General features: G+C 46.9%; 1 protein-coding gene across 4 annotated transcripts; it reads right to left on the bottom strand.

Moving 5' to 3' along the window:
* Positions 1-1335: 1335 nt before the first annotated feature.
* On the bottom strand, positions 1336-25098 carry trdmt1 (tRNA aspartic acid methyltransferase 1). Of its 4 annotated transcripts, XM_030087578.1 has the most exons (11): positions 24986-25098; positions 16639-16748; positions 16299-16375; positions 13883-13954; positions 9320-9385; positions 8678-8747; positions 6908-6991; positions 5556-5860; positions 4041-4098; positions 3593-3722; positions 1336-1565 (listed from the first exon to the last, which is right to left on the bottom strand). In XM_030087578.1, exons 1-11 carry the CDS (start codon positions 25047-25049, stop codon positions 1411-1413), a joined length of 1191 nt encoding a protein of 396 aa, XP_029943438.1. In that variant the 5' UTR covers positions 25050-25098; the 3' UTR covers positions 1336-1410. The 4 variants fall into 4 exon arrangements, with proteins under 4 accessions (XP_029943438.1, XP_029943439.1, XP_029943437.1 ...); XM_030087579.1 differs by lacking the exon at positions 1336-1565 and having other exon boundaries at positions 3169-3722; positions 5556-5839; XM_030087577.1 differs by lacking the exon at positions 1336-1565 and having other exon boundaries at positions 3171-3722.
* Positions 25099-26203: the final 1105 nt, after the last annotated feature.

Here is a 26203-nt window from a genome sequence, read left to right as displayed (position 1 = left end):
TGCTGCTGCCTTTGGTTTCACCTAAACTTAAAACAATTTGTTGTAAGTTATTTTTAAAACACTATTTTTCTCATCTTTTTTGTGTTAGCTGTATTTTTGAGCTGGGAGGGCTCAGCCCTGCTGGCCCTTTTATTCCAGCCATCCCTCATTATAATTTAGTATAGATTTGGTACCATGTTGCTTCTGCTTTGAAACAAGATGGTACCAAATCTATACTAAATTATATGACATGTCAGAATGTCAAACAGACAGTATCTCTGCTGCTTTGCAGACATACTGTCTCTTTGACCGTCTGTCATATCGATGCCTTTACACGAGCTCGTGACAAAAAACTGAAAGGGTTCCTCTGCAGTCAAAACTTAGACACAGTAGAAGCTCAACAGGCAGAAGAAAGACCCTCTTCCTGTCCTCCTCCTCCCTGTGGGGCAGGCTGGGGGAGTCCAGGTCCAGACTAACGCCAGGTTCCTTTCAGTGGTTGTGGTCCTGGCCCAGTGTCACTCCAGGTTCCCACTCCTAGTATAGGTTCTAAGACAGAACCCTGAGGAACTCCATGTTCGTCTGCACTAAAGGGTCATTGACATGAACCAAGTGGAACCAGTTTAATGCCGCCTCTTTAATCCAGATCATCCGTTCCAGTCTTTGTAGGAGGAGGTTCTGGTCGATAGGATCAATGCAGCACTGAGGTCCAACAGGATCAGAAAACGACCAGAACAGAGACATCAACAACACAAATACCGTCAGAAGAATAATCAGTAAATAATTCCTTTTTTCCTTTTGCATCATGTTTCACGATATAAATTACATGGTTGCATTCAGATTATTACAGTAAATGTAAGAAAAAAATGTTTCCATCAAATATTTCTTCAGTCTGTTCTCCATAAAACTGGTGAGGACTTATATCCAAGAAGAATTCGTTAAATTATTAGTGTATCTGTTTTATCTTAATACAGGGTGTGATTTGCTTTATTTTTACCGAGCCAGCTACCACACAGTCATGTCTGGGTGCTTTTACAGAGAAAATCTAACAGTTCCACATGATCAATAAGTGACTGTGGAGAGGAAAACACTCTTTTAAAAGGAAGAAATGTCTGTAGACCCAGACTGCAGGAGGATGTTCTCTGTTGAACCAGACTCAGAGGAACATTTTGTTGAATCAGACTAGAGGAGGAGACTTTCAGTAAAAACAGACTCAGAGGAGAGGCTATGCTATTAAATAAAATATAATTGATTAATTCGGTTTTCCCTGTTTATTTTGCCACTGACTCTTTTGATTTTCATGCCTGTGTGTGTGTGTGTGTGTGTCCAAAAAAACCAGACGTGCGCAACAATGCATGTTGAAAAGTAGCTGATTATTTAATAAGCACATAACAATCCATTAATGTACAAAAATGAAAGTAAATACAACATTTACTAAATGGATGAAGATGTTGACAGAAGGTCAGCTGAAACATGGGAGCCTTCATGTTCGGCAACAAGCAGCTGCAGGAGTCTTGAAACAAGCACGACATTCAGGCTGTTCCCCAAAACTCTGTATTGTTGAAGAATGGAAACCTGGTCCGGAAAGGCTGCGCACAGAAAACACAGTGAAAGACAGAAAATGCACTCAGACATTAAATCCCGGTCAGAAGTTTGAAAGAGAAACGTTCCAACCAAATGTTCTTTTTATAACTTGAACTGTTTCTGCTTGGTGAACAGTGACGGTAGCTTCAGAGGTGACAGTCACTGTAATAACAATCTAACCTGGTGTTCTGTTCATGTGAATAATGTGTTGAATAAATGTCCGAGTTCTCCACTGTATTGTTCTGTGGTTTCATTACAAAAACAGCGCCAGCGTTCAGCATTTCAGCTGTTGCGGTGGAAACATGTCGTTTTCAAAACGTTGTTGTGTAACCAGGGACTGAGTGCAATCAGAGGTCTGTCCTCTACAGCCGCCGTGACTCATAAAGCAGTACACTGAGGAAAACTAACACTGTTCTGTGTGTGTGTGTGTGTGTGTATGTGGTTTTGGTGTTTCCATAAAGATATGACAGAGAACATCCGACGGACTGCAGTGAGAGAACACAGCTGGTAGGGAGGTGGACGTGAAGCTGAGGATCCAGGTCTCAAATGACTAGGGGTGTAACGGTACACAAAAGCCACGGTACGGTATGTACCTCGGTGTAAGGGTCACGGTTCGGTACGTTTTTCGGTACAGTGGGGAAAAAGTAAAAAAAACTCACAAATGTACCAGAACATTTTTCCTAAGCTTTCCCATGCGACACATTATTGGCCCAGTTTGCATGGTGTTTTTTCAATCCGATTGTAAACAGTAGTATTAAACGCGAGTGTATTCATGTACAGCATACAAAGCATCCATGCGCACAAAGTCTCACGAGGAACTTGCAGGTCTTCCTCTCTGCAGCAGCAGTCCTCAGCGCCAAGCAGAGAGTTTTTATCTGCTATCTGCTCAAATAATGTCCCAAAATCTCCATGATACCTGCTGAAGGAGCAGCTGCTCCCCTGGCTGCAGCACCGCCGTACGGAGCAGCACGTCTCGGTGTGAGCTCTGCTCCATGCCGATGTTTCGAATTAACTGGTGCCCGTGTTAACTTGTGACCAATAATGACTGAAACATCTAGTCGTTCTGGCGAACGTCGGTTATCGACAGTTACAGTGAGTGTATACGTTTAAAGCCTTTTGTGAGTCTTACTTTAACATCTGCTGTAATCAGCATGTGTTTACACAGACCTCCGCTGTCATTCGTTAACACGGGAACCAGTTAATCCATAACACCGGCCGGCGATCGCTCGTATTCTGCTATAGAGCTCTTTATACAACTCGCTGTTGCGCGATTTGGTTCCATCTCGCCTCTCCAATGTTTTTTATGTCGGGGTTTTGTATTAAAAAAGTGTTTTTCCACCACCGTGGCGTTCTCTGCTGGTTTTTTGACTGTGCTGCTTCCCGTTTACTGGCACGTCACACGTCACTCCGTATGAGGGAATGCACAGAACAAATACTCTCCCGTTTAATCCGCTCCGCCACACGCTGCAGCTCTCATTCCGCTTGTACTTTCTTCTTTGTTTGTTCATGTTTAGACCTGCTTGTTCTACTTCTTCTTCTTCTGTGATAATGGTGGTTGCCGGCAGCTTTTAGGCTCATTACCACCATCTAAGGTTGGAATTTTTTTTTTTTTTTTTTACTCACTGGTGTATTCGTCGTGTGATTGTGTGTGCCGAACCGTGACCCCCGTACCGTCACACGAATACAAATACCGTTACACTCCTACAAATGACACAAGAGCATCAGGACAGACCTGATCCAGAGAGCCAAGAGTCTAACAGCCCTCCAGACAGCACGGTGAGCGAGTCCACATGTAGATTAAGAAGAGTGATTAACGATCAACCTGATCATGCAGATATGACCTCTGACCCCTGGGAAGATCAGAAGCAGGCCAGAGAGGCCTTCAGGGCCCAGATCCAAGCACCCCCACCGGGCAGGCGTCCACACACTGGTCCAGAAGGGTGCAGAGGAAGACCCCGGCCAGGGGCCAGGTTTATGTACCTGGGAGGGTTTGTGAGAGTGTAAAGTATTTCAATTTCAAGGGCGAACTCACAGAAGCTCTGAGGGAAGCCCATGAGGTTGGCCACTTCTCTGGGAGTGAAATAACGCAGCTGGAGTTTTAAGAGGCGCTCTAATTTCTGCTCTTCGGAGCAAAGCTCCAAACCTGTGAACACACTCTGCATCTGCAACACAAAACACACCACAATCATCTGAGCTGATGGTCACAAGGCAGAACCACTTTATCAAAAACCAAACCCAGAGGAAGCAGAAAGGACTGAGTCCACATGTTTCACCAAACGTCAGCGGAAGAGGAAGCCAATCAGATCATTCTAGATGATCTTCAGTTCATATGAAAACCTGAACCTCACAGAACAGCTGACGGCCTCCAGGCTCAGACACGTCTCCAGGTTTCACTTCTGTTCTCTGAAGATCTAAAGTCACATCCCCAGTTTGAAGACAGCTTTCATTTGTGTGAATCTCTCCGTGGAGTGAGAACCCACCTCTGTGTCCAGCTGGCACTGCAGAACCGAGCCGGTTCCCTCCACATACCTCCCATAGCTGTCCAACACAGGAGAACACAGTCAAGAACCTGCAGAGGCTGGTGAGGACCAGAACCGCCCACAGGAGACTATGTGGCAGAGCGGCCAGGAAATAAAATGGATTTAATAGGGCTGGGCACGTTAACGCGTTAACACACTGCTTCCTAAACGCCGACAATTATTTCATCAGGCATCAATACTTTTTTTTCTTGTTATTTTGAAAGTCCATTGCTCACTGGCTCTGTAGCGATCATCCTGCCCCCCAGCCGGGGACAGGGAAAGCACGGTCCTTCCCGGCGATGTCTCCCGGCGCCCCGAGAGTCTCACACCAGCCTCCTGCTGAGCGTCAAAAAAGCACACTCGGCTGCGACGCTTTTAGCGGTGAAACACGGTCCATTCCTCATTATTTTCCATATTAAACTTGGCCGAATTAGCAGAAAAATAAAAAAGGCTGGTATAAGGCACAAACTGAGGTAAAGAGGCAAATATAAAAAAAAATGAAAATGAAACTTAATCGCGAGTTTAGCCAGCGCAACGTTTCATCCCGCTGGGCCTTCTTAAGGCACTGAAAACGCGCTAAATAAAGTAAATTTCCTTTCAGCACACAATCTGGCTTAATAAAGGTAGCATGAGGCATAATTCGGCGTGACTGAATCTAGGCTGTCTTCTCTCTCTGAGGGTCAGAGACAGAATGAATTTTGAGGAAGTGCGCCTCAGAAGAAACTTCCATTTTTCATCTGCTCACGCACCACCCAGCGTTTGGTGGCGTGGAGGGCAAACTTGCTAAGGACTTGGTATTTTAATCATATTTGATGAATTGTAAAATTATTAATGTAAAATTATACTTCTTGCAAAATTCTTGCAAAAAAAAAAAAAATCCCTGTGCCCAGCTGGAGGCAGGGTGATCATTACAGAGTACTTTTGAATTCATTTTTGTACTTTAAGCATGATGCGATTAATCGAAGAAAAATGATGTGATTAATCGCAATTAAGAAATGTAATTGTTGCCCAGCAGTATTTCATCATATTAATTTGGCAGTGCGCTTCACTGCAGTGAATTTAAAAATGAGGAGAGGTGTTCATTTGATTGGTCAGGATAACATCCAGCTGGGTGAAACCGACTTTCTCTCCGCCAGTGGGCGGGACGGAGGCGTGGCTGCGCCGCTTCACGAAAATTACAAAATCATCTGGACACGCCCTGTTGACAGGCAACGCCCGCTGTCCACTTGTGCTGCGCTTAGATGAGACGCAGTTCACCAAAATAGGGCCCGTTGTGTTAATGATGAACATTTTCAGAGCATTGAGGACATGAGGCATTACAGTATATGGACCTGACCTCTGACCTCTGAAGACATGTACTCAGTGTTCCTGAAATGTTGTTTAAAACAGCACCGGGTGACATGATGATTCATGACTGAAAACTTCATTTATTCAACACGCCCACACAGACGGAGAGAGTGGGACAGCTGCACTCACCCTTTGGTGAAGCACACTGATCTTCGGCAGGACGGCTTGACGACGTCCAGCAGGAGGCAGTAGCGCAGCAGCGTTTTGGGAGGAATCCGAAACTGCTGGATGTCCACCTCCGTCTGTGGTTCCAGAAAGTCCCCAATCTGTCGGAGAGACTGGTCTCTGTTCTGAGTGCTCTTCCTGTGGACGTCGGCCACCGTCTCCAGTTTGTACAGGACGCCATCCTCCTGTGACGAAGCTTCAGGCGGACTGACTGAATGTACAACCGAGTCCTGTCCAGAGGAGCCAGTCTGAGGGAAAACATCTGAAATCTGAAACATTCAGCAGTTGCTCAGAAAAACAAACAACATTAATCACATCAATCTCATCACCTGGAGCTCTTCAGCAACCTGGAATACCTGGAACCAAATGTGCGTTTTTTAGGGCTGTCCAAATTAGCACGATAACTTCAAACTCCTATTGACGCCACTAATTTATTTGACGTGCGATTAACTTGCACGTTTTGTGACCCTCCTCTCGCACCGCAGTTTTGGAAACGTAGGCACATCGGCTCCAATCCACAGCAGCAAGAAGCAACGTGAAGCAGCGAGAAGCAGCGAGAGGCAGCGAGAAGCAGCGAGAAGCAGCGTGAAGCAGCGAGAAGCAGCGAGAAGCAGCGAGAAGCAGCGAGAAGCAACGTGAAGCAGCGAGAAGCAGCGAGAGGCAGCGAGAAGCAGCGAGAAGCAGCGAGAAGCAGCGAGAAGCAGCGAGAAGCAGCGAGAAGCAACGTGAAGCAGCGAGAAGCAGCGAGAAGCAGCGAGAAGCAGCGAGAAGCAGCGAGAAGCAACGTGAAGCAGCGAGAAGCAGCGAGAGGCAGCGAGAGGCAGCGAGAAGCAGCGTGAAGCAGCGAGAAGCAGCGTGAAGCAGCGAGAAGCAGCGAGAAGCAGCGAGAGGCAGCGAGAAGCAGCGAGAAGCAGCGAGAAGCAGCGAGAAGCAGCGAGAGGCAGCGAGAAGCAGCGAGAAGCAGCGTGAAGCAGCGTGAAGCAGCGAGAAGCAGCGTGAAGCAGCGAGAAGCAGCGTGAAGCAACATGAAGCAGTGTCTACATATCTGATGTCTGTGGTGACAGCAGGCTGGATGAGGAGCTTTCTGAGCCGTTTTGTTCTTTATGAAGACTCCAGGTGACTCTCTTCTGACACTGACCAACAGTCTGCTGTGGGTGTCAGTGTCGTGTCATGGTGTATGGGTGTCAGTGTCGTGTCATGGTGTATGGGTGTCAGTGTCGTGTCATGGTGTATGGGTGTCAGTGTCGTGTCATGGTGTATGGGTGTCATGGTGTATTACATTCTGAATGAATCCAGGTTCCACTGCTATTTCTCACCTGTACAGTGAATCCACTGCTCTGGGACTCTGTGGAAAGTTTAGCCATCAGGAAATAACGCAGTCTTGAATTTGGGATTCCAACCTGAAGAGAAAATAAAAGGATTGAATCTGATGTGGTCAATTTTAATCTGTCCTCTGAGGAACAGGTCGTTTCAAGGTTATTTCTGATCTGATGTCCGTTTCACGAAGCAGGTTGAACAAATGCCGAGTGTCCTCCTGAACTGTGAGGTGATCTACTCTGAGACAGGAATCTCTGAGATTCAGAGCAGCTGATTTGAATGTTAGATCAGCTCTGAATAGTCCCACCCAGAGTTCAGCGCTCCACAACCTTAATAAGGTCATAAGTGGATCCCTGTTTCAACGAGTCACCATGGCAACAGGAAAGGGGTTTTTATTGTAATGCACTCACATGGCTCATTTTTAGAAAGTAGTGTAAAATGCTGCAGCTGCAAAAAAAAAAAAAAAAAAAAGAGGGGGAACATTGCTCCATCAGTTTGTTTGAATGTAGTCCTTTATAATCACAATAATGTTCCAGGAGAAAACCGCTTGAATAATTGATCTAATTTAGGTGCTACTGGACTGGGAGGAGCACAACTGGCAGAAACTTAAAATGAAATACAGAAAGACTGTTCAAACAGGAGACACCTGGGAATAATCTCCTGGCAGACCTGTGATGATTTCAACATGTTTTACAATGAAAGGTAAATATTAAAGGTGCATTAAGGAGTTTGCACGTTTTATGTGAAACAGCGCCCCCTGCAGGCCTTGGGCGTAATGCAGCTTAGTGAAAACTCGTTCCTGTGGCTCGCCTGCACGGAAGAGGGGAGCTCCGTCTTTGCCCTTTTAGTAGTGCTCGAGTAAAATTTCCCTGGTGGAGTCTGTGTGGAGCTGCAGTGCTAGAAGCCAGTCTGTTCTGACTTTCTGGAAGATCCTGCTCAGTTGTTGCTCACTAAGCATCTGGCGGAGTAATGGCGGACAAAACGAAACCTAACTAATTCAGGCCAGCTGGAGCGTGCATTACGTCATTCCTTTCAAATTCTCCCCAAAAAATGCTGGAGCCGGACCGGCACTGTGACTTTCAAGTGACAGTTTAGCCTGTTAGAGGTTCTGGTAATGAATATGTCAGGGCACATTGTACACATCATTAAAAATGTGTAACATATTTATGGTGGAAAATAAGTATTTTTAAGGTTGTAAAACTCCTTAATGCACCTTTAAGAGTGTTTGATGGAGCATCATGCTGCTTTCACACAAATGTCTTCTCATTTATATCATGTTCATATTGTGTGTGTGCATAACTATATATACACACACACACACACACACACACACACATACATATATAAATTATTGTAAACTTCACTTAACCAGGTCAGTCCCGTTGAGACACAATGATCTCATTTTCAAGGGAAGCCTGGCCAAGACTGCAGCTTAAAACACTGTTTCAGGTATTAGAACAGAGAGGTCAAAGGTCATTTAAAATATAAATCAGACAAGATAAAAAAAAAAATACAAACAGATCAGAGTAAAAAGTAAAATAATGGGACTGTCGTGTAAAGCAGGAGCAAGAACAATATGATGCAGATTCCATTTCCAAGGTTTTTAATGTTTTTAGAGACGCTACATTCCTACAGGTTTTCAAAGTCTCCACAAAGCCTGCTTGGTGAAACGGACCTCTGGACTGAATGACGAGGAGAGGAGCTCCCCCCGTTCTGTTACACTGCTGCTAACTACGACATGAAGGCAGAATGTGTGAAAACTGTCTTACACTCGTAGGCGACAACATGATCTCCTGAAACAAATATCCGCAGTCTTTCAGGGTTTCCACCAGACGTTCCCTGATAAACACAACAAGTGTCACCACATGTACACAAGAGGCAGAAAACGCTCAACAGAACCGACACATATGTGCAGCAGCTACCCTTCATCAATAATCAGTGGGGTAAACGAACGGCAGGATGTCTACAGGCAAGAAGGTAAATGTTCTATTCAGATGGCTGGACAGAAAGTCAGAAGAACACAGAACAACTACTGAGCAGAACTCTGCAGAGAAGCTTCAGCTCCTTTCATCCTCACAGGACAGGATGAAACGCGTGTGTTTCATTGGTACAGAATGCTTCAGAAGGCTCTTAAGCAGTTCCACAAAAAAAATCCAAAATAGTTTGAATGAATCACATCACGTCAGCCAGAACGACGCGGGGCTTGTTCAAATCACAGGTGGTGGGAGTTCTTACTCTGTGAGAAGGTTTGAATGAACTCTGTACAACAAAAATGATGAGAACCTCACTCTGAAGTGGATCTTCATACTTTAGAGACTTTATAAACATTTCCTGGGTTCATATAAATGATGACGCCTTGCCTCTGAACGACGCTGAGGACCTCGGGTTGAACCCCAGCTGTCTGTCCTCACCTGGCACAAGAAGTTTCAAAGCCTTTCACGTTCTCCAGCAGGATGAAGCGAGGCCGCCTGTGGAGCCTGGACACACACACACACACACACAGTGAGTGTATGCATATGCACTATCTGACTGGAGCACAGCTGCTGTAAACATGTGGAAGGGGACCAGCACCTCGTGGACTACAGTTAGCCACTGAGCCTCTACTGACAGTTAGCCCTGAAGCCCTGGCAGACACAGCTGATCTCCAGGCACCAGGTCTATCCTACTGGATGTGATGTGGACCAAAAGCCTCGCTTCCACAGCTCCGGTACGGGTCGTGTCGGGTACCGTGACCATGGTGTCCCAATAAGGGTTACAACTCGTGACGACCCAAAAACCATTTCTCTCTAACCCTCAGTATGGAATACAAGGTACCATGTCCCGGATATGACAGGGAGGGACTTCAACAGAGCTGTCTGCTGACTGGTGCAACAACTACTGTTTAAGCAGTCTGCCATCTTTAAAAAGTCTGGTGACGGAAAACACTCCGTCTGCCAAACTTCTTCCAAAAAGTCTATCGAACACTGGTCCTCTCGGGAGGAGCTGCTCTCCATCACTGCAGAGGAGATTCAACGGAACTGAATGACGCCGTTAGAAATGAAAAAAAACAAAACAAAACAGAAACTGTGGCGGTTTATGTTGAACAGCTGTCTCTTGTTCATGGTGTCACAGAGAACACAACCTGTTGAAGCAACACAAACTGCTGGAGAACCCACAACAGATAATCCTGAATTCATTCCAGAAGAGCAGAGCAGTCAGCTGATAGGCTACACTCTGCAACTGAACCCTGGGAATAACGTCCCACGTGTCCTGCAATGTCACTGTCCAGGAACGTCTCCACCGCCTGCCACCACAGGGTCTGATGGGCGGAGGCAGGCTGTGGGCGGCGGTGCCTTGCTTAACGCTCTCTTTCCCCCTTTGCTTTTGACCAGGAGGAGGCTGGAGCTCCACCCAGACCTGACGCTGCTCCTGAGAGAAATCCAGGCTTCAGGTGAGCTGGGAGCTGCAGCGAGCGCAGCACGGCGAACGGTATGTCCATCAGGAGGAGCGCCCATGTGTCTCTGCACATTTTCTAAGACTACCGTTTTGGCCCGAATATAGGAAGAGGCCAAGTTTTGATGCCAACTTTAAACTGATGGGTCAACGCAGCAGAGTCAACAAACTACTGCCAAGCTGCCAGGATATATTAGACTGAATTATTAATGCTCATGCAGTTGAATAGAACTTGAATTTGATGGTTATAAAGTCATTAACATCTTTAATGCAGTTATTGAACCTTTGAGGTTCTTATTTGTTGCTTATTAACTGAGTATAGTTTATGCTATAGTTTTTTTATTTAATACTGCAGTAATATTTCTTGATCTTAAATCACATGAAATGTTATCTCTGTTGTGAGTTTTTCTAGAATAATTGTACAGTAAAAGTTGTTCTATGAGTAACCTTATTGTCTTCAACATATTTTTATTTTCACAAAATAATATTTGAAAAATAGGGGTCGTCTTATAATCACAGTTGTCTTATATTTGGGCCAATATAGTAGTTTGAAACTGTAAACCTCCTCTTCCATCAAGAAGCGTTTCGTCTGCCAGAAGCATTTATTAATGTTACCCAGTAATGAGCAAATCTATGCTTCAGATAATATGCATGTTCAGACACTATTTCACCTCTGATTTTCATTGACTTTTCCATGACTTCAGAACTTGTTACCAAATTTTCATGACCAAAACACAACTTCACTCTTCATTGACATTTATTTTTATTCCAGTATTCAACCACAAGGTGCTGAGCAGCGCTCCTCAGAGCTCCTCAGAGCTCCTCAGAGCTCCTCAGAGCTCCTCAGCGCTCCTCAGCGCTCCTCAGAGCTCCTCAGAGCTGCTCCTCAGAGCTCCTCAGAGCTCCTCAGAGCTCCTCAGAGCTCCTCAGAGCTCCTCAGAGCTCCTCAGAGCTCCTCAGAGCTCCTCAGCGCTCCTCAGAGCTCCTCAGAGCTCCTCAGAGCTCCTCAGAGCTCCTCAGAGCTCCTCAGAGCTGCTCCTCAGAGCTCCTCAGAGCTCCTCAGCGCTCCTCAGAGCTCCTCAGCGCTCCTCAGAGCTCCTCAGAGCTCCTCAGAGCTCCTCAGCGCTCCTCAGAGCTCCTCAGAGCTCCTCAGAGCTCCTCAGCGCTCCTCAGAGCTCCTCAGCGCTCCTCAGAGCTCCTCAGAGCTCCTCAGCGCTCCTCAGAGCTCCTCAGCGCTCCTCAGAGCTCCTCAGAGCTCCTCAGAGCTCCTCAGCGCTCCTCAGAGCTCCTCAGAGCTCCTCAGAGCTCCTCAGAGCTGCTCCTCAGAGCTCCTCAGAGCTCCTCAGCGCTCCTCAGAGCTCCTCAGCGCTCCTCAGAGCTCCTCAGAGCTCCTCAGAGCTCCTCAGCGCTCCTCAGAGCTCCTCAGAGCTCCTCAGAGCACCTCAGAGCTCCTCAGAGCTCCTCAGAGCTGCTCCTCAGAGCTCCTCAGAGCTCCTCAGCGCTCCTCAGAGCTCCTCAGAGCTGCTCCTCAGAGCTCCTCAGCGCTCCTCAGAGCTCCTCAGAGCTCCTCAGAGCTCCTCAGAGCTGCTCCTCAGAGCTCCTCAGAGCTCCTCAGAGCTCCTCAGAGCTCCTCAGCGCTGCTCAGAGCTCCTCAGAGCTCCTCAGAGCTCCTCAGCGCTCCTCAGCGCTCCTCAGCGCTCCTCAGAGCTCCTCAGAGCTCCTCAGAGCTCCTCAGAGCTCCTCAGAGCTCCTCAGCGCTGCTCAGAGCTCCTCAGCGCTCCTCAGAGCTCCTCAGAGCTGCTCCTCAGAGCTCCTCAGTGCTCCTCAGAGCTCCTCAGAGCTCCTCAGAGCTCCTCAGAGCTCCTCAGAGCTCCTCGTCTGATGTCCCTCCATCCGCCTCATCATCTCCACTCCTCTCTTCCTTTCTTTAGAGGTGGTGCAAACATTATGACATTTTTACCTTCTTTTTGTTCAAATTGGAATCATCGCTGCAACTTTAAAGCAGAACTATGCAACTTTTTTACCTCAATAAATGTGTTTCAGAATCCCTGTGGGGGTAAACAAAGAGTTGTCACGGTGATTGGCCGGTTCCTCCACTCCCCCGGCGTCTGTCCTGAAAACAGCGCTTGCAACTTTCAGAGGAGCGACCCGACTACATCTGAGAAAACAAACCTGCTTTACGGCGCTCAGACGGGAGGACAAGGATAAAAGCGCGTAAAACAAACACGAAACCCTCGCTAGCGTTAGCAACGCCACCCTGAGGTGCTCACGGATGGCAGAACCAAAAAGACAGAAAAAAACCTTCGTCTGACGAGCGGAAATAAAATGAAAGGGGAGTGCGACGCTCTCTGCACGCGGGGGGGTGATTCGGAGAACGTTTACGACAGTGAGCTTTCACAGGAGGCCAGTAGGGGGAGCGCAAGAGCAAAAGTTGCATAGTACTGCTTTAAAATAATACTCCTAAGATTTTGGACCCACGCCCTACCCCTATCATTTACAAAGTGAGATAAGCTCAGAAATACCTTTGTTGTGTCTGTGCGTCCAGTGGCTGGCTCCCAGCTGTTAGCATCGTAGTTAGCTTAGCTCAACTGCGCGAGGTGAAGAGGAGACAGAGCTGGACTGAGAAAGTGGACAAAATCCTCCTTCCAGTGGTCCAGGGGACGGCGTATTAGCACGTGAAGTAAATCCCAATGGTTATAAAACATTTTAAAAAACGTGTTTCCTTTTCAATCTGTTAAAATAGCATTTTGATTCACACAGATCCGCACAAGCACAGTGCTCCGCCGAAGGATATACTGGAGCTCAGCGGCTGAGTCTATGGCTGCTACTGCTGTGCGCCGGTATATCCTTCCGCGGAGCGCTGCCATGCGCAGGTCTGTGTATCAAAACGTTATTTTAACGGATTGAAAAGAAAACACGTCTTTCGAAATGTTTTATAACCATTTAGATTTACTTCACGTGCTAATACGCCGTCCCCTGGACCACTGGAAGGAGGATTTTGTCCACTTTCTCAGTCCGGCTCTGTCTCCTCTTCACCTCCCGCAGTTGAGCTAAGCTAACTACGATGCTAACAGCTGGGAGCCAGCCACTGGACGCACAGACACAACGAAGGTATTTCTGAGCTTATCTCACTTTGTAAATGATAGGGAAAGGGCGTGGGTCCAAAATCTTCGGAGTATTCCTTTAAAAGATGTAGTCATCCTCTCCATTTAGTGTTGATGTGCAGAACTGCTCTGGACTGATGTGGATCAAGGACCACAGACTGGATTTTAGATGTAACAGTAGATGTTTTTAGCTTCTTCCTCCATGTCCTTGCATGTTGGCTGTGGCCCATTGCATGTCGCAAGTAAACTGCATCCAGCGTAAAAACAGCTGTTAATTACAATGTGGGCTGTTACTTGAGGCTACAGAGGCATGATGCAGCGGATCCGCAACGGAAACAGAATGCAACGCAGTAAAATAGACTTAATAGTCTACAAAACAAATCTATACAGTTATAACATCAAAACCCGCAAATATTGAAGTGAGTGAGAAGTTCAGACCGAGGCAGAAGCTGGAGGATGTAGAGGAAACTCTTGGTTCTGGCATCTGTTACATCTCCTTGAAGTCCGATTCTACAAAGACAAAAAACACAATGTAATGCTTGAGCTTTGGACCTGGAACCAACCAGCCATGTGGAGGGCTCCACTGTCTCATGCATGGTGGGGGGGGGGGTGTCTCTACTGTTCCAGTGTCTCGTGCATGTCTCCACTGCTATTTGTTGCTGAGTGTTCTTCTTCAACTTTACATTTAAAGCTGCATTAAAGAGTTTGCACGTTTCATGCGAAACAGCGCCCCCTGCAGGCCTTGGATGTAACTGCAGCTTAGTGAAACACTCGTGCCTGTGGTTTGCGTCCATGTACGTGCACGGAAGAGGGGAACTCCTTCCTTGCTCTTTAGGTAGCCAAGTCAAAGTCTCCCTATGCACGAGTGCGTTAGGCGGCGCCTATCTCCGTTTCTTACCCCCAGGCCACACAGCTACTGTGAGTAGTGAAAGCTACAGTGGGGGGGTTAGAGCTCTGGTAGCTCTGCGTGTTCAACCTCCTACCCCGTTCTATATATGCCGAGCACCTGGCTAGAAGGCAGTAGGTGGAAGATCCATCCTCGTACTGCTCAGTTGTTGCTTGCTAAGCATCTGGCGGAGTAATGGCGGACAAAACGAAACCTAAGGGAATCAGGCCAGCGCGAGCGCGCATTACGTCATTCCTTTCAAATTCTCCCCAAAAAAATTCTGGAGCCGGACCGGCACTGCGACTTTCAAGTGACAATTTAGCGCTGTTAGAGGTACTTGCAATGAATATGTCAGGGGTCATTGTACACATCATTAAATATTTGTAACATATTTATTAGGGGTGTTTAAAAAAATCGATTTGCTGATATATCGCGATATGACGTCACGGGATTCTCGCATCGATTCAAAATACGTCCATATCAATTTTTAATTATGTATTTACCCGGCAAATATCCATTGCGGCGTCTTTTTGTGTGCTGCACTTTTACTCCTGGCCACTAGTTGGCAGCACACCACACCAAGAGCTTTGCAGAGCCTCCAGTCCGCCAGAGGAAGAACAGCATCTCGCGAGAGCTCTCCCGGTGGTTTCTTTACACTACCGTCTCGCGGTAATTGGATCACACAACAGTCTCCCGCGGCGGAGGAAGTGGGAGACGCTCCGAGGAATATTTATAAAGCCGGAATCTGGACGCACTGTGGCTTTTACAACAAGGACGGAGGGACAGATAAGAGCCACGCCATTTGTAAAATGTGCTTTGCAAAAGTCAAATACCGCGGAAACACCACCAACCCACATGCATTTGAGCAGGATGTCCCCATGCAGGACACCCTGAGGGCTCTGGACAGCGGTGTGAGGGACAGGCTGCGTCCCCCCAGGTGTGAGGAGCGTTGCCTCCTCAGCAGGTCCTTCCTCCCTGCTGCTATCAGACTCTACAGCCAGCACTGCTCCAACCAGTCCAAACACACACCACACACTGTTCTAAATGACACTCCTGTGTATTTGTCTTCTCATGTCTCTCACATTTTTCTATAATATTGTACACATGTCTGTCCTATATGTATATTTAAATAATATGTAACTCATATCTGTTATTAATATTATACTTTACATATGTGTTCTGTCTTAAATTTATATTTGATTTATATCTGTTAGTGTATATCTGTTATTTCTTTATATCTGTCTGAAACTTACATTTAAACTATATTTAAATTATGTCATTTAGTTTGTATCTGTTATTTAATTATATTTATCCTCAATTTATAGTTAATTTTTCTATGTATGGTTGGACCTTGTAAATTCTCATATTTTGCATTTCTTTTCTGTTTCTATTTCTTTTCTCTGTGCTGCTTAACATTGCAATTTCCCCCTGTGGGACAAATAAAGGACTTTCAATTCAATTCAGTTCAGGGTTTTACAATGATGGCACTTTATTTTCTCAAAACATGTTACATTATTGAAGGTATATGTAGCCTTTATTTTTATTTACTGTTTAAATGAAAAAGTAGCCTGCAACTTGCTTTCTGTTAAATATAGCTGCTTGAGTGCTTCTGTTCCATTTGGGATGAATAAAATGTGTTTCATACAAGTTTTCTCATGAAGTACTACTAGTTTACAAATTTGTTGTTCCTAAAGCATCGCAATAATGCTTGAACATTGGTATCGGGATATATCGGGATATATCGAATCGTGACCCATGAATCGTGATACGAATCGTATCGCCAGATACTAGGCGATACACACCACTAATATTTATGGTGGAAAATAAGTATCTTAAAGCTGAAAAACTCCTTAATGCACCTTTAAATCAAAACTCACCAGCATTTGACACTTATCAATCCAAAATGAGCAGTAAATCTACCGGCCACGTAATTATAATATTTGAGTGAGGAGTTTCTTGCAGACTTACCTGGTGAAAGGTTGGCAGGGAGGACTCATCAGAAGCATATCAAATGAAAGTTTATTGAAGTCATCGAGACTGATTCCCTGAAAAACAAACCAGAGAACAGTGACTTCACTGAGACAAGACAAGAGAAGACAGAAATGAGGCAAGGCAAGGCAAGACAAGACAAGGAAGAGACAATCCACAGCAGAGACGGAAAAAAAGACAAGGCAGAGACAAGACAAGAAAAGATCAGGCAAGACAAGTCAAAAACAAAACAAGACAAGACAAGGAAAGACAAGACAAGATGAGGCAAGGCAAGACCAGGCAGAGAAGAGGAAAGACAAGGCAAGACAGAGACAGAGACCTCAATAGTTTTGTTCCAAAGAGTCGTCTGGGGGAAGTTGTGCTGATAGATGCGATTGGCCGTGGTGTTGATATCCACTGCAGCTACTACCTGAGCAGGAATGCCACTTTCTGCAGGAAGAAAGCACAAACGACCTTCATCAAAGACAGAAAATTTCAAATTAGGAGTGCAACGGCTCATTATTGATCTGTACGGATTCCTCTCCACGGATCAGCACGAACGTGGTCGATAGATGGATGGATTAAAGTAATGCATGTTCACGTGAGAGCGGCATGTTCAATCAACACACAGCGCAGCAGCCGCGGAAGAGCAGAAGAACTTGAAAAACCTCCAACATCATTCCCTGTGAAACACAGTGATGATTTATGGACAAAGCCATAACGATACGTCTGCACTGTGGCTCGAGAAAGCCGTACAGCACGGTCACCTGTTTAAAGCCACGCCCCCCCCGGTGCTGTTCAACAGCCGCTCAACGCCGCGGCGTTCCAGCAGCTCTTTGCTGTAGAGCCCGACCGGGATGAGTCTGTTCACTGCTGCAGGCATGAAGCCGTACTCCATTCTGCAAAACAGGGGGTTCGAACACACGCCGAGCGTGACTGAGCCTTGCTGTGAAGTCCCGTTGCTCACCATCGCACCGAGACTTTATGAGCAGGAAAAGGTCAAAGCTGTGGGTGAACTTCCAGTGAAAGCTGGGTAACTATCAGTGGTGGGCCGTCAGGGCCTGCAAGGCCTGCAAGGCCTTCTCTGCTGGACTGAAAAGTATCTGAATTACAGACTGATGTAAATTATATTTTGTCCATGAATACTTACTAAATGATTCCAAACGGTATGCTCCAGTTCCTTTCATAGTCTTCCCGTGGTCGCGCTGCTTCCAGACATGTTTTTTTCACATTAAATCATTTAACCAATCAGATTTCAGGCATCATCTGGGGTAGGGGGTCACAGAAATCTGCCCCAGGCCTTCACTGTCTGTTCCTGATGGCGCAGTGAAGTAAAGTAAAGCGTCAAACAGACAGCTGCTTCAACCAATCAGATTTCGAGTTGGTGACTCAGCGCCTTCTAGCTAGCTACACTAACAACAGCAGATCCAGGCCTTCTGATTTACATTCACCAAGAGATACAGTAGGGGGCGCTATGCACCTAAGTTGTTGGTCGCCTACCGCAATTATTCCAAAGAAGAAGAAGAAGAAGAAGAAGAAGAAGAAGAAGAAGAAGAAGAAGAAGAAGAAGAACTGGAGCAGTTGAACTCTTTCTATTGTCCACCTACAGGACAATAGTTTATTTGAGAAATTTCAGTCAGGATATAGAGCTTATCACAGCACTGAGACTGCGTTAGTTAAAGTCACTAATGACTTGCTATTGGCGGCTGACGCAGGTCTAGTCTCAATCCTGGTTCTCCTAGACCTCAGTGCAGCTTTTGATACAATCGACCACAATATTCTCCTGCAGAGGTTAGAATGTGAGGTTGGCATCAGAGGAAAAGCCCTCTGCTGGTTTAAATCCTATTTATCTAATAGGTACCAATTTGTTCACGTTAACCAACAGTCCTCACCGTGCTCCCAGGTCAGTTATGGGGTTCCTCAAGGGTCCGTGCTCGGGCCAATTTTATTTCTGTTATATATGCTTCCTTTAGGGAACATAATTAGAAGTCACGATATCAATTTTCATTGCTATGCAGATGACACACAACTGTATTTATCTATGAAACCTGATCAAACTAATCAAATAGACAGACTCAGTGACTGTATCAGAGAAATTAAAACCTGGATGACTACGAACTATCTCCGTCTGAATCCTGGCAAAACAGAGGTCATTATACTAGGCCCCCATAAACTGAGAGAGTGTCTATCCAAACAGATTATTACCTTAGATAACGTCAGTGTATCCTCCTCCTCTACTGTGAGGAACCTCGGGGTCTTATTTGATCAGGATATCTCATTTAAAGCACACATCAACCTGGCTTGTAAAACAGCATATTTCCACTTGCGCAACATAGCTAAAATAAGAAACATTTTACCTAGAAGCGATGCAGAAAAACTCATCCATGCATTTGTTTCTGCGAGATTGGACTACTGCAACTCCCTTCTCGCAGCCTGCCCAAAAAGTGTATTAAAAAACTTTCAGTTGGTTCAAAATGCAGCCGCCAGATTATTAACTGGAACTAGAAGACGTGAACACATTACTCCCGTTCTAAAATCTCTTCACTGGCTTCCAGTCGAGTTTAGAGTTAGATTTAAAATCCTTCTCCTCACTTACAAAATCCTAAATGGGATGGCTCCAACCTATCTCCAAGATGCTTTAACGCCTTATCAACCAATCAGAGCACTCCGCTCTCAAAATGCAGGGTTACTGGTGACTCCTAGAGTCTCTAAATGGACACTAGGTGGAAGAGCCTTTAGCTATCAGGCACCGTTTTTATGGAACCAGCTTCCAAGTGGTGTCAAAGAGGCAGACACAGTCTCCACATTTAAGGTTAGGCTCAAGACGTTTCTCTTCGATGCAGCCTATGATCAGGTCAGCTAGGGATTCTAAACTAAACTAAACTAAACCAAACCAAACCAAACTAAAACAAACCAAACCAAACTACAGTAAACCAAACTAAACTAAACTAAACTAAACTAAACTAAACTAAACTAAACTAAAACAAACCAAACCAAACTAAAGTAAACCAAACCAAACTACAGTAAACCAAACTAAACTAAACAAAACTAAACTAAACTAAACTAAACTAAACTAAACTAAACTAAACTAAACTAAATTAAATTAAATTAAATTAAACTAAACCAAACCAAACCAAATTACACTAAACAAAATTAAACTAAACCAAACTAAATTAAACTAAACTAAACTATACTAACTAAATACTAGTTTAAACAGTTAAGTATCCACAAAGCTGCCCCAGGAGCTAGAATGCTGTGGGAAGTACGGTGCACTGAGCCCTGTCCTCTAATGTCTGAATGTTATTCCCTTTAGTCCGTTCATTGCTTTTCACCTGCTGTCCCCCCCTTCGAGGGGGAGTCTTCTCCAGTTTCAGTTGCTGACTCCACTATTACGAAGGCCTATGAACAAGCTCCGTCCGGACCGGGAGGACACCCCTGTCGGTCCTGCCCGTGGACTGGCTTCGGTTCTACTGCTGGGATCCGTGGTTCTTGTGCTGGACCGTCCAACGGACTGTCCTCAACATAGTCCTAGGCTTTACTTCTTATTGTCTCATGCTAGCTGTTGCCAAAGCTGTCCGTCCCTGGGAGAGGGATCCCTCCATACTGTGGTTCTCCCCAAGATTTCTTCTTCTCCCACTGGGTTTCTGGAGTTTTTTCTTGCCGGATGTGAGGGTCGAAGGCGGTGGTTGCTTCGTTCTGTCTCGTTACTGTAAATATTGACATATTACCATTATGCTTATTCACTGTTTTTACTTTTACCGACAAATGTAACATCTTGAAGCCCTCTGAGGCAGCTGTTGTTGTGATACTGGGCTATACAAAAATAAATTGATTGATTGATTGATTGATTTTTGAGGAAGGAAAGGAGGATGGATTTTGTTTACAAATAATGGGGATTTTGGTGAGTAAAATGTTCCTCTTTTCCTAAATAATATTGCTGTTTTATTAAGTTGATGCTCATTGTATGTGCACAGATGTAGTAGGAGAATTGTGCACTTCAGCAAAGGCATTTATTCTGGCTGCACAAGTATCTATCTGCTGTGCAACAGCTCTTTATATGCATATCTGCACAATAAGAGTTTTTATAGACATAGAATAGTTATTGAGAGGTGGATTGGTTCAGGCGGATCTGTTCTGAAGGCCTTAGTGTGAAATGCACGGTCCGCCACTGGTAACTACAACAGGCCGGTACATCACGGTCCTGTGCTGCTTCCCGTTTTGGAGTTTCATGCTTTTATTTTGAAGACACCGCTTCCTGTTTTGACATTTGGCATTTTGCTTGCATGTTAAAGAGAAGACACCACAGCAGAACAACTATCTTATTCTCTACTTCGTATCATAGTTCGTATTTAGCAGCAGATAGAGGCACAAGGTTCGTTTATACTTCGAGTGCTCTGCATAATAATTTGCAGCTCTTTGTGTTGTTTTTGCAGTGGCTCTGGGTTTTCACGTCAAAATGTTTAAGGAATTGATACTTGGCTCAAATGTTCCTAAATTAACCCAAAGGAAAACAATCAGTCATTTTCACAAATTGTGTGAATTTTTTTAAAGATGTCTAATCTACATTTTCAAACAAAACAGAAGACTGAGGGCAGAGCTTTAAAAAGTGATGTTTTTTCTAACTTTAAAGGGGCTGTATCTTGCTTTTTTAGCTCGTCCAAACCCGAGAAATGGCATTAACATGGCAATAGTTTATTTTTGGCGCTAAGGAAAAGTCATTTTGTGTGAAATATAAGGCTGTGTTCGAAACCGCATACTGCCTACTACATCCTTCCATACTCATACTATCCATCCTGCATCCTGCATACTCAGTCCATCAGACAGTATACAAAGCGTTTACACTACAGCATACTACATAATAACCCACAATGCATTGCATTCCTCCCCGAGCTGAAATCGACCTGCTAAAGCTGATTTCACTTTGGCTGTAAACTCTTCATATGTACAACTTCATCGAGATTTTTTTTTAAATTAGGCGACAAAGTGGTGGTTTAGAGCCGAGTGTGTCGTTTATTTGTCTGAATACCAACTGTTTATGATTTTGTTCGTACGAATTCGGCGACATGTGAGCCAGCCGGGGTGAGCGGCTCCAGCAGGAGGAGTCATGGGGCATTCACACCGGACGCGTCGCGGGCGTCGTCGACGCTCGGGACGCCTCGAAGCTGACGCTTGTGATGCTTTAAACACGACGCTTGACACCGGGTGGTCACAAAGCTCGCGACGCTCGCGACGCTCTTGATGCATGTCAGTTTATTGGCGCGCTGGAGGCTGATTTCTGTTTCCAGCTATGGCGGATCGCATCAGGAGAGCAGCTTGGCTTTATTTGTTAAATAAAGCTAGACCGCGTCGTCGTCGGAAAAGTCGCTATTGGCTGCTCTGCTCCTCTCTGCTCTGACTGCAGCAGGGGGCGCTGCTGAGACTGACCGCTTGTGAGCGCTTTGGGACGGGGGAGGGGCTCACGCAGCACCCGCTGCTCATTGACGACAGCAGCGAGACGTCCTGTCACGTCTCCAGAGCACCGGAGAAGGTTGCTAGATTTGTCGCTAGTTGCTTTTGACAAAAAAAACGTCGCCAAGAGGCTTTGGAAAGTCGCCAGATTTAGCGAGAAAGTCGTCAAGTTAGCAACACTGGCTGGTTGGCCCGCATCGGTGCTCGGATCACTCGTAGTGACGTAGCACCGGAGGGATCGTCTCTGATTGGTTGACGCTCAGCGGCAGCGCGTCAAAAGTTCAGTTTTCCCAACTCTCAAAAAGCGACGCTCACGACGCTCCTGACGCCGGGGACGAGCGTCGTGGGCGTCGACGCTCGAAACGCTGGAAAAGCGACGCTCATGACGCTCCTGATGTGCCGCCCCGCCGCCCGCCGCTCCACGACGCTCGTCCACCATCGACTTTGCATAGAAAAGCGCCGCTCACGACGCTTGCGACGCGTCCGGTGTGAATGCACCATAAGAGAAGCAGAGAAGCAGGAGAGAAGCAGAGCACACAGGGACCCCGGACCCGCCCCGGGCCCCCCGCCTGGCACGGCGCTGAGCGCCGTGGCAGTCGGTTCTCCCGGCCCGGCGGCCCAGCCTCCAGGCCCGGTCGGGCTTTGGCGGGGGGCGACCATGGATCACGCCGCCGGCCGTCCCCGCCTCTCCGACCGGCTCCCCCTGACCCGCTCGGCAGCGGGACCGAGACGTGCGGTCTCACCCAGCGGTCCCACGGAGCGGGCCCGCCCCGGGCGTCGCACCGAGTCGGTTCCGGAGGTCCGGTGACGGACCCCCGGGCCCCCCGGTGCGGCGCGGCACCCCAGCGGTGGGCCCGCTGGCGAGCGAAGAGTTTCTCACACCCTCCAGGGCCGGACCCAGATCGCGGGGCCAGCCCCCCCACCACACCCGCCGGCCGCCAGGCGGCGCAAGCTCTGTCTGACGCAACCGCTGTCCGTCGCGTTGCATCTTGGGCAATTTCAGTATGAGTAGTGAACACACGATGTATACTCAACATTTCTGGCGAATGCAGTATGCATCCGGGAACTTCTCGCATACTCAAAATCACATACTGCCAGTGTAAACGCACTGCATACTCAATAAGTTAGTATGAGTAGGAGGTAAGTACGCGGGTTCGAACACAGCCTAAGATTTTCTGGGGATAATTCTGAAACCCGGAAGAGAAAACGCTCCGTTTCACTGAAAATCCCGCCTCTCCCCCTGTGGACTTTGACTGACAGCGAACTTCAACCAATCAGAGCTTCAAAACAAACACGTCATGAGTTAGCTTTTCTAAGGGTTAGCTTTAGCTCTTCAGCTCTAGCTTCTCTAAGGCTAGCTTTAGCTCTTTAGCTTTAGCTTCTCTACACGCAAAGACACGTGAAAACATCTTTTCCTGTGAGAAACTCACCAAGCGCAGACCCTCCAGACCCTCCAGACCCTTCAGACTCTTCAGACCCTCCAGACCCTTCAGACCCTTCAGACTCTTCAGACCCTTCAGACTCTTCAGACCCTTCAGACTCTTCAGACCCTTCAGACTCTTCAGACCCTCCAGACTCTTCAGACCCTCCAGACCCTCCAGACCCTTCAGACTCTTCAGACCCTTCAGACCCTCCAGACCCTTCAGACTCTTCAGACCCTCCAGACCCTCCAGACCCTCCAGACCCTTCAGACCCTTCAGACTCTTCAGACCCTTCAGACTCTTCAGACCCTTCAGACCCTTCAGACTCTTCAGACCCTCCAGACCCTCCAGACTCTTCAGACCCTCCAGACCCTCCAGACCCTTCAGACTCTTCAGACCCTCCAGACCCTTCAGACCCTTCAGACCCTCCAGACCCTCCAGACCCTTCAGACTCTTCAGACCCTCCAGACCCTTCAGACCCTTCAGACTCTTCAGACCCTCCAGACCCTTCAGACCCTTCAGACCCTTCAGACTCTTCAGACCCTCCAGACCCTCCAGACCCTCCAGACCCTTCAGACCCTCCAGACCCTCCAGACCCTCCAGACTCTTCCTCTTGCTTGACTGTTGCTTTCAGACGATGGTTAAAGTTTATCTCCGTAATCAGAGTTAGAAAAAAGCAGCAACACTGATTGCCGAGGGCCTGGGGGGGGGGGGGGGGGGCTCAGGGGAGCCATCTTCTCCGTGTGACGTGATCGTGGGAAACAGAGCGTTTTCACGGTGGGAGGGGCTGCCTCTCTGAGCAGCACAAACACCAGGAAAGCTCAAACACACAGGCATGAAGGAAAACAACGCTTTGGGGTGTTTTTGATGAGAACATAACTATAGAACAAGGTTAAAACACAAAAACTGAATTTTGCATGATACAGCCCCTTTAAGAAATGAAACTAATGTTAGCCTGCAGTCAGCATTGAGTTGTAGTGACACAGAACAGAATAGAATGCTCCATTAATCCCAGTAACACGGCTCCTCACACGGAAGATCAGAACTAAGAGCACAGAAGATAAAAAATCTACATGGCGAGCCAAGGCGAGACTGCTGCCACAGCAAGGACCATGTCCTGAGACCGTCACTGCACTGAGGGACGGGTCTGTTACTGCAGGACCAGGACGCCACGGAGGACCCACAGACCTCCAGGACGCCACGGAGGACCCACAGACCTCCAGGACACAGTGGAGGACCGACAGACCTCCAGGACACAGTGGAGGACCGACAGACCTCCAGGACACAGTGGAGGACCCACAGAGCTCCAGGACACAGTGGAGGACCGACAGAGCTCCAGGACACAGTGGAGGACCCACAGAGCTCCAGGACACAGTGGAGGACCGACAGGAATTCTGAGTTTTATGTCTCAGGACTGTGTTCTGTAGGAGCCACAGCTGGATGGTGAAGTCTGGAGTCTGCTCCTGTGTGATGAATGTAATCAGCTAGCAGATGAAGAACTCACACACAGACAGACAGACACACACACACACACACACACACACACACACACACACACACACACACACACACACACACACACACACACACTCACACACACACACACACACACACACACACACACACACACACACCGTGTAATTCCTACTGAACACATAATGCTTCCAGAAGGCTGTGGAGTGGTCTGTGAGGGACGCTGTGGTCACCATGGAGGGAGGTTTGGTTTCCATCCGGGTCGAGATGGGGAGAACGGAGCGAACCAGACGGCCTGGATCTCCTCCCTCTGTCTCCGAGGCCAGTGTTCGCGGCTGTGCCTACCTTTCAAAGCATAGTGCATTCCTCCAACCCCACTGTACAGCTCCACGACCCGGAGAGCGGCCATGGAACCACACGTTTCTCCACACGGGATGCCAGATCTGACAGTATTCTTCTTCTTCCTTTCCGGCAGACTGTGCACAACTCGGTGCATTGCTGCCACACCCAGGTGATTCCCGCAATTACATCTTCACCTTCTGAGCTCTAAATCCTGTTATACAGACCCGTAAACAAAAGAAAAAGAACTACTGCCCGAGCAATTTCCCTGTCCCTCAATCCCTCACCCAGTATTGCAGAAAGAGAAAATGCCTTCAGACCCAACTTTTCCAGATTTATAAATCATGTTCTCCTCTGATCTGTGTCTGCTGGACATCCCATTAAGACATGGCTCACAGTCTCTAAGCACTCACAGTGATGACATTTCCCATCCGGATGTTTCCCTATTAGCATCACCCCACCGGCTAACCCACAGTGCCCGAGCCCAAGCCTTGTTAATTTGACGTCCTCTGCCCTCCTCACATACGCTCTCTTTGTAGGATATCTGACAGTATTCAGCAAAAACCCTCGATAAATACACGCGTCTCCCGTGGGATGCCAGATCTGACAGTATTCCGCAAAAACACACGAGATAAATCGACACCGAGTGAAAAACATGAACATAACAACGAAAATGCATCACACAAAGATTTACAGCTGCTCTGAATAACCAAAGTAAAGCGGAAGCACAACCCGTCTGAGGGTAAACAACAAACGTACAACCCTGATCATCAGCATTGCAGCGTAACACCAAGAAAACAATGAATGTCAGCTGAAGATCTGTGGTGCAAACTGATGATGGGTGAAGCAAACAGCTCTGAAACAACTCCACACAGGGATCATATAATAAACAGGTTTTTGTTTGGGTCGTCTGTGGAATATTTTGAGAAATTGCATTAACGTTGTGGTCAGGTTTTGGAATCATTTGAAGGACTTTTCTCTTTTAACCAAATATGCTGAAAAGAAACCTCACCATGCGGAATGCCTGCCCAATCTGGCAACGTGGGCTGAGGACTCATCAGGACCCCCCCACCTCCTGCACCACCCCTTCATGCTGCTGCCATCAGGCAGAAGATCCAAACCCTAAGTTCTGCCTCAGAAAACATTTACCAGAAACCTGTCCTCTGCTCTGCAGTGACTGTTATAAACAGCACAACATCATCTGTTGTTCTGCTGTGTTATGGT

This window comes from Salarias fasciatus, unplaced genomic scaffold (assembly GCF_902148845.1).
Source record: "Salarias fasciatus unplaced genomic scaffold, fSalaFa1.1, whole genome shotgun sequence".
NCBI lineage: Eukaryota > Metazoa > Chordata > Actinopteri > Blenniiformes > Blenniidae > Salarias > Salarias fasciatus.
This window is presented reverse-complemented; position numbering and strand designations above follow the sequence as displayed.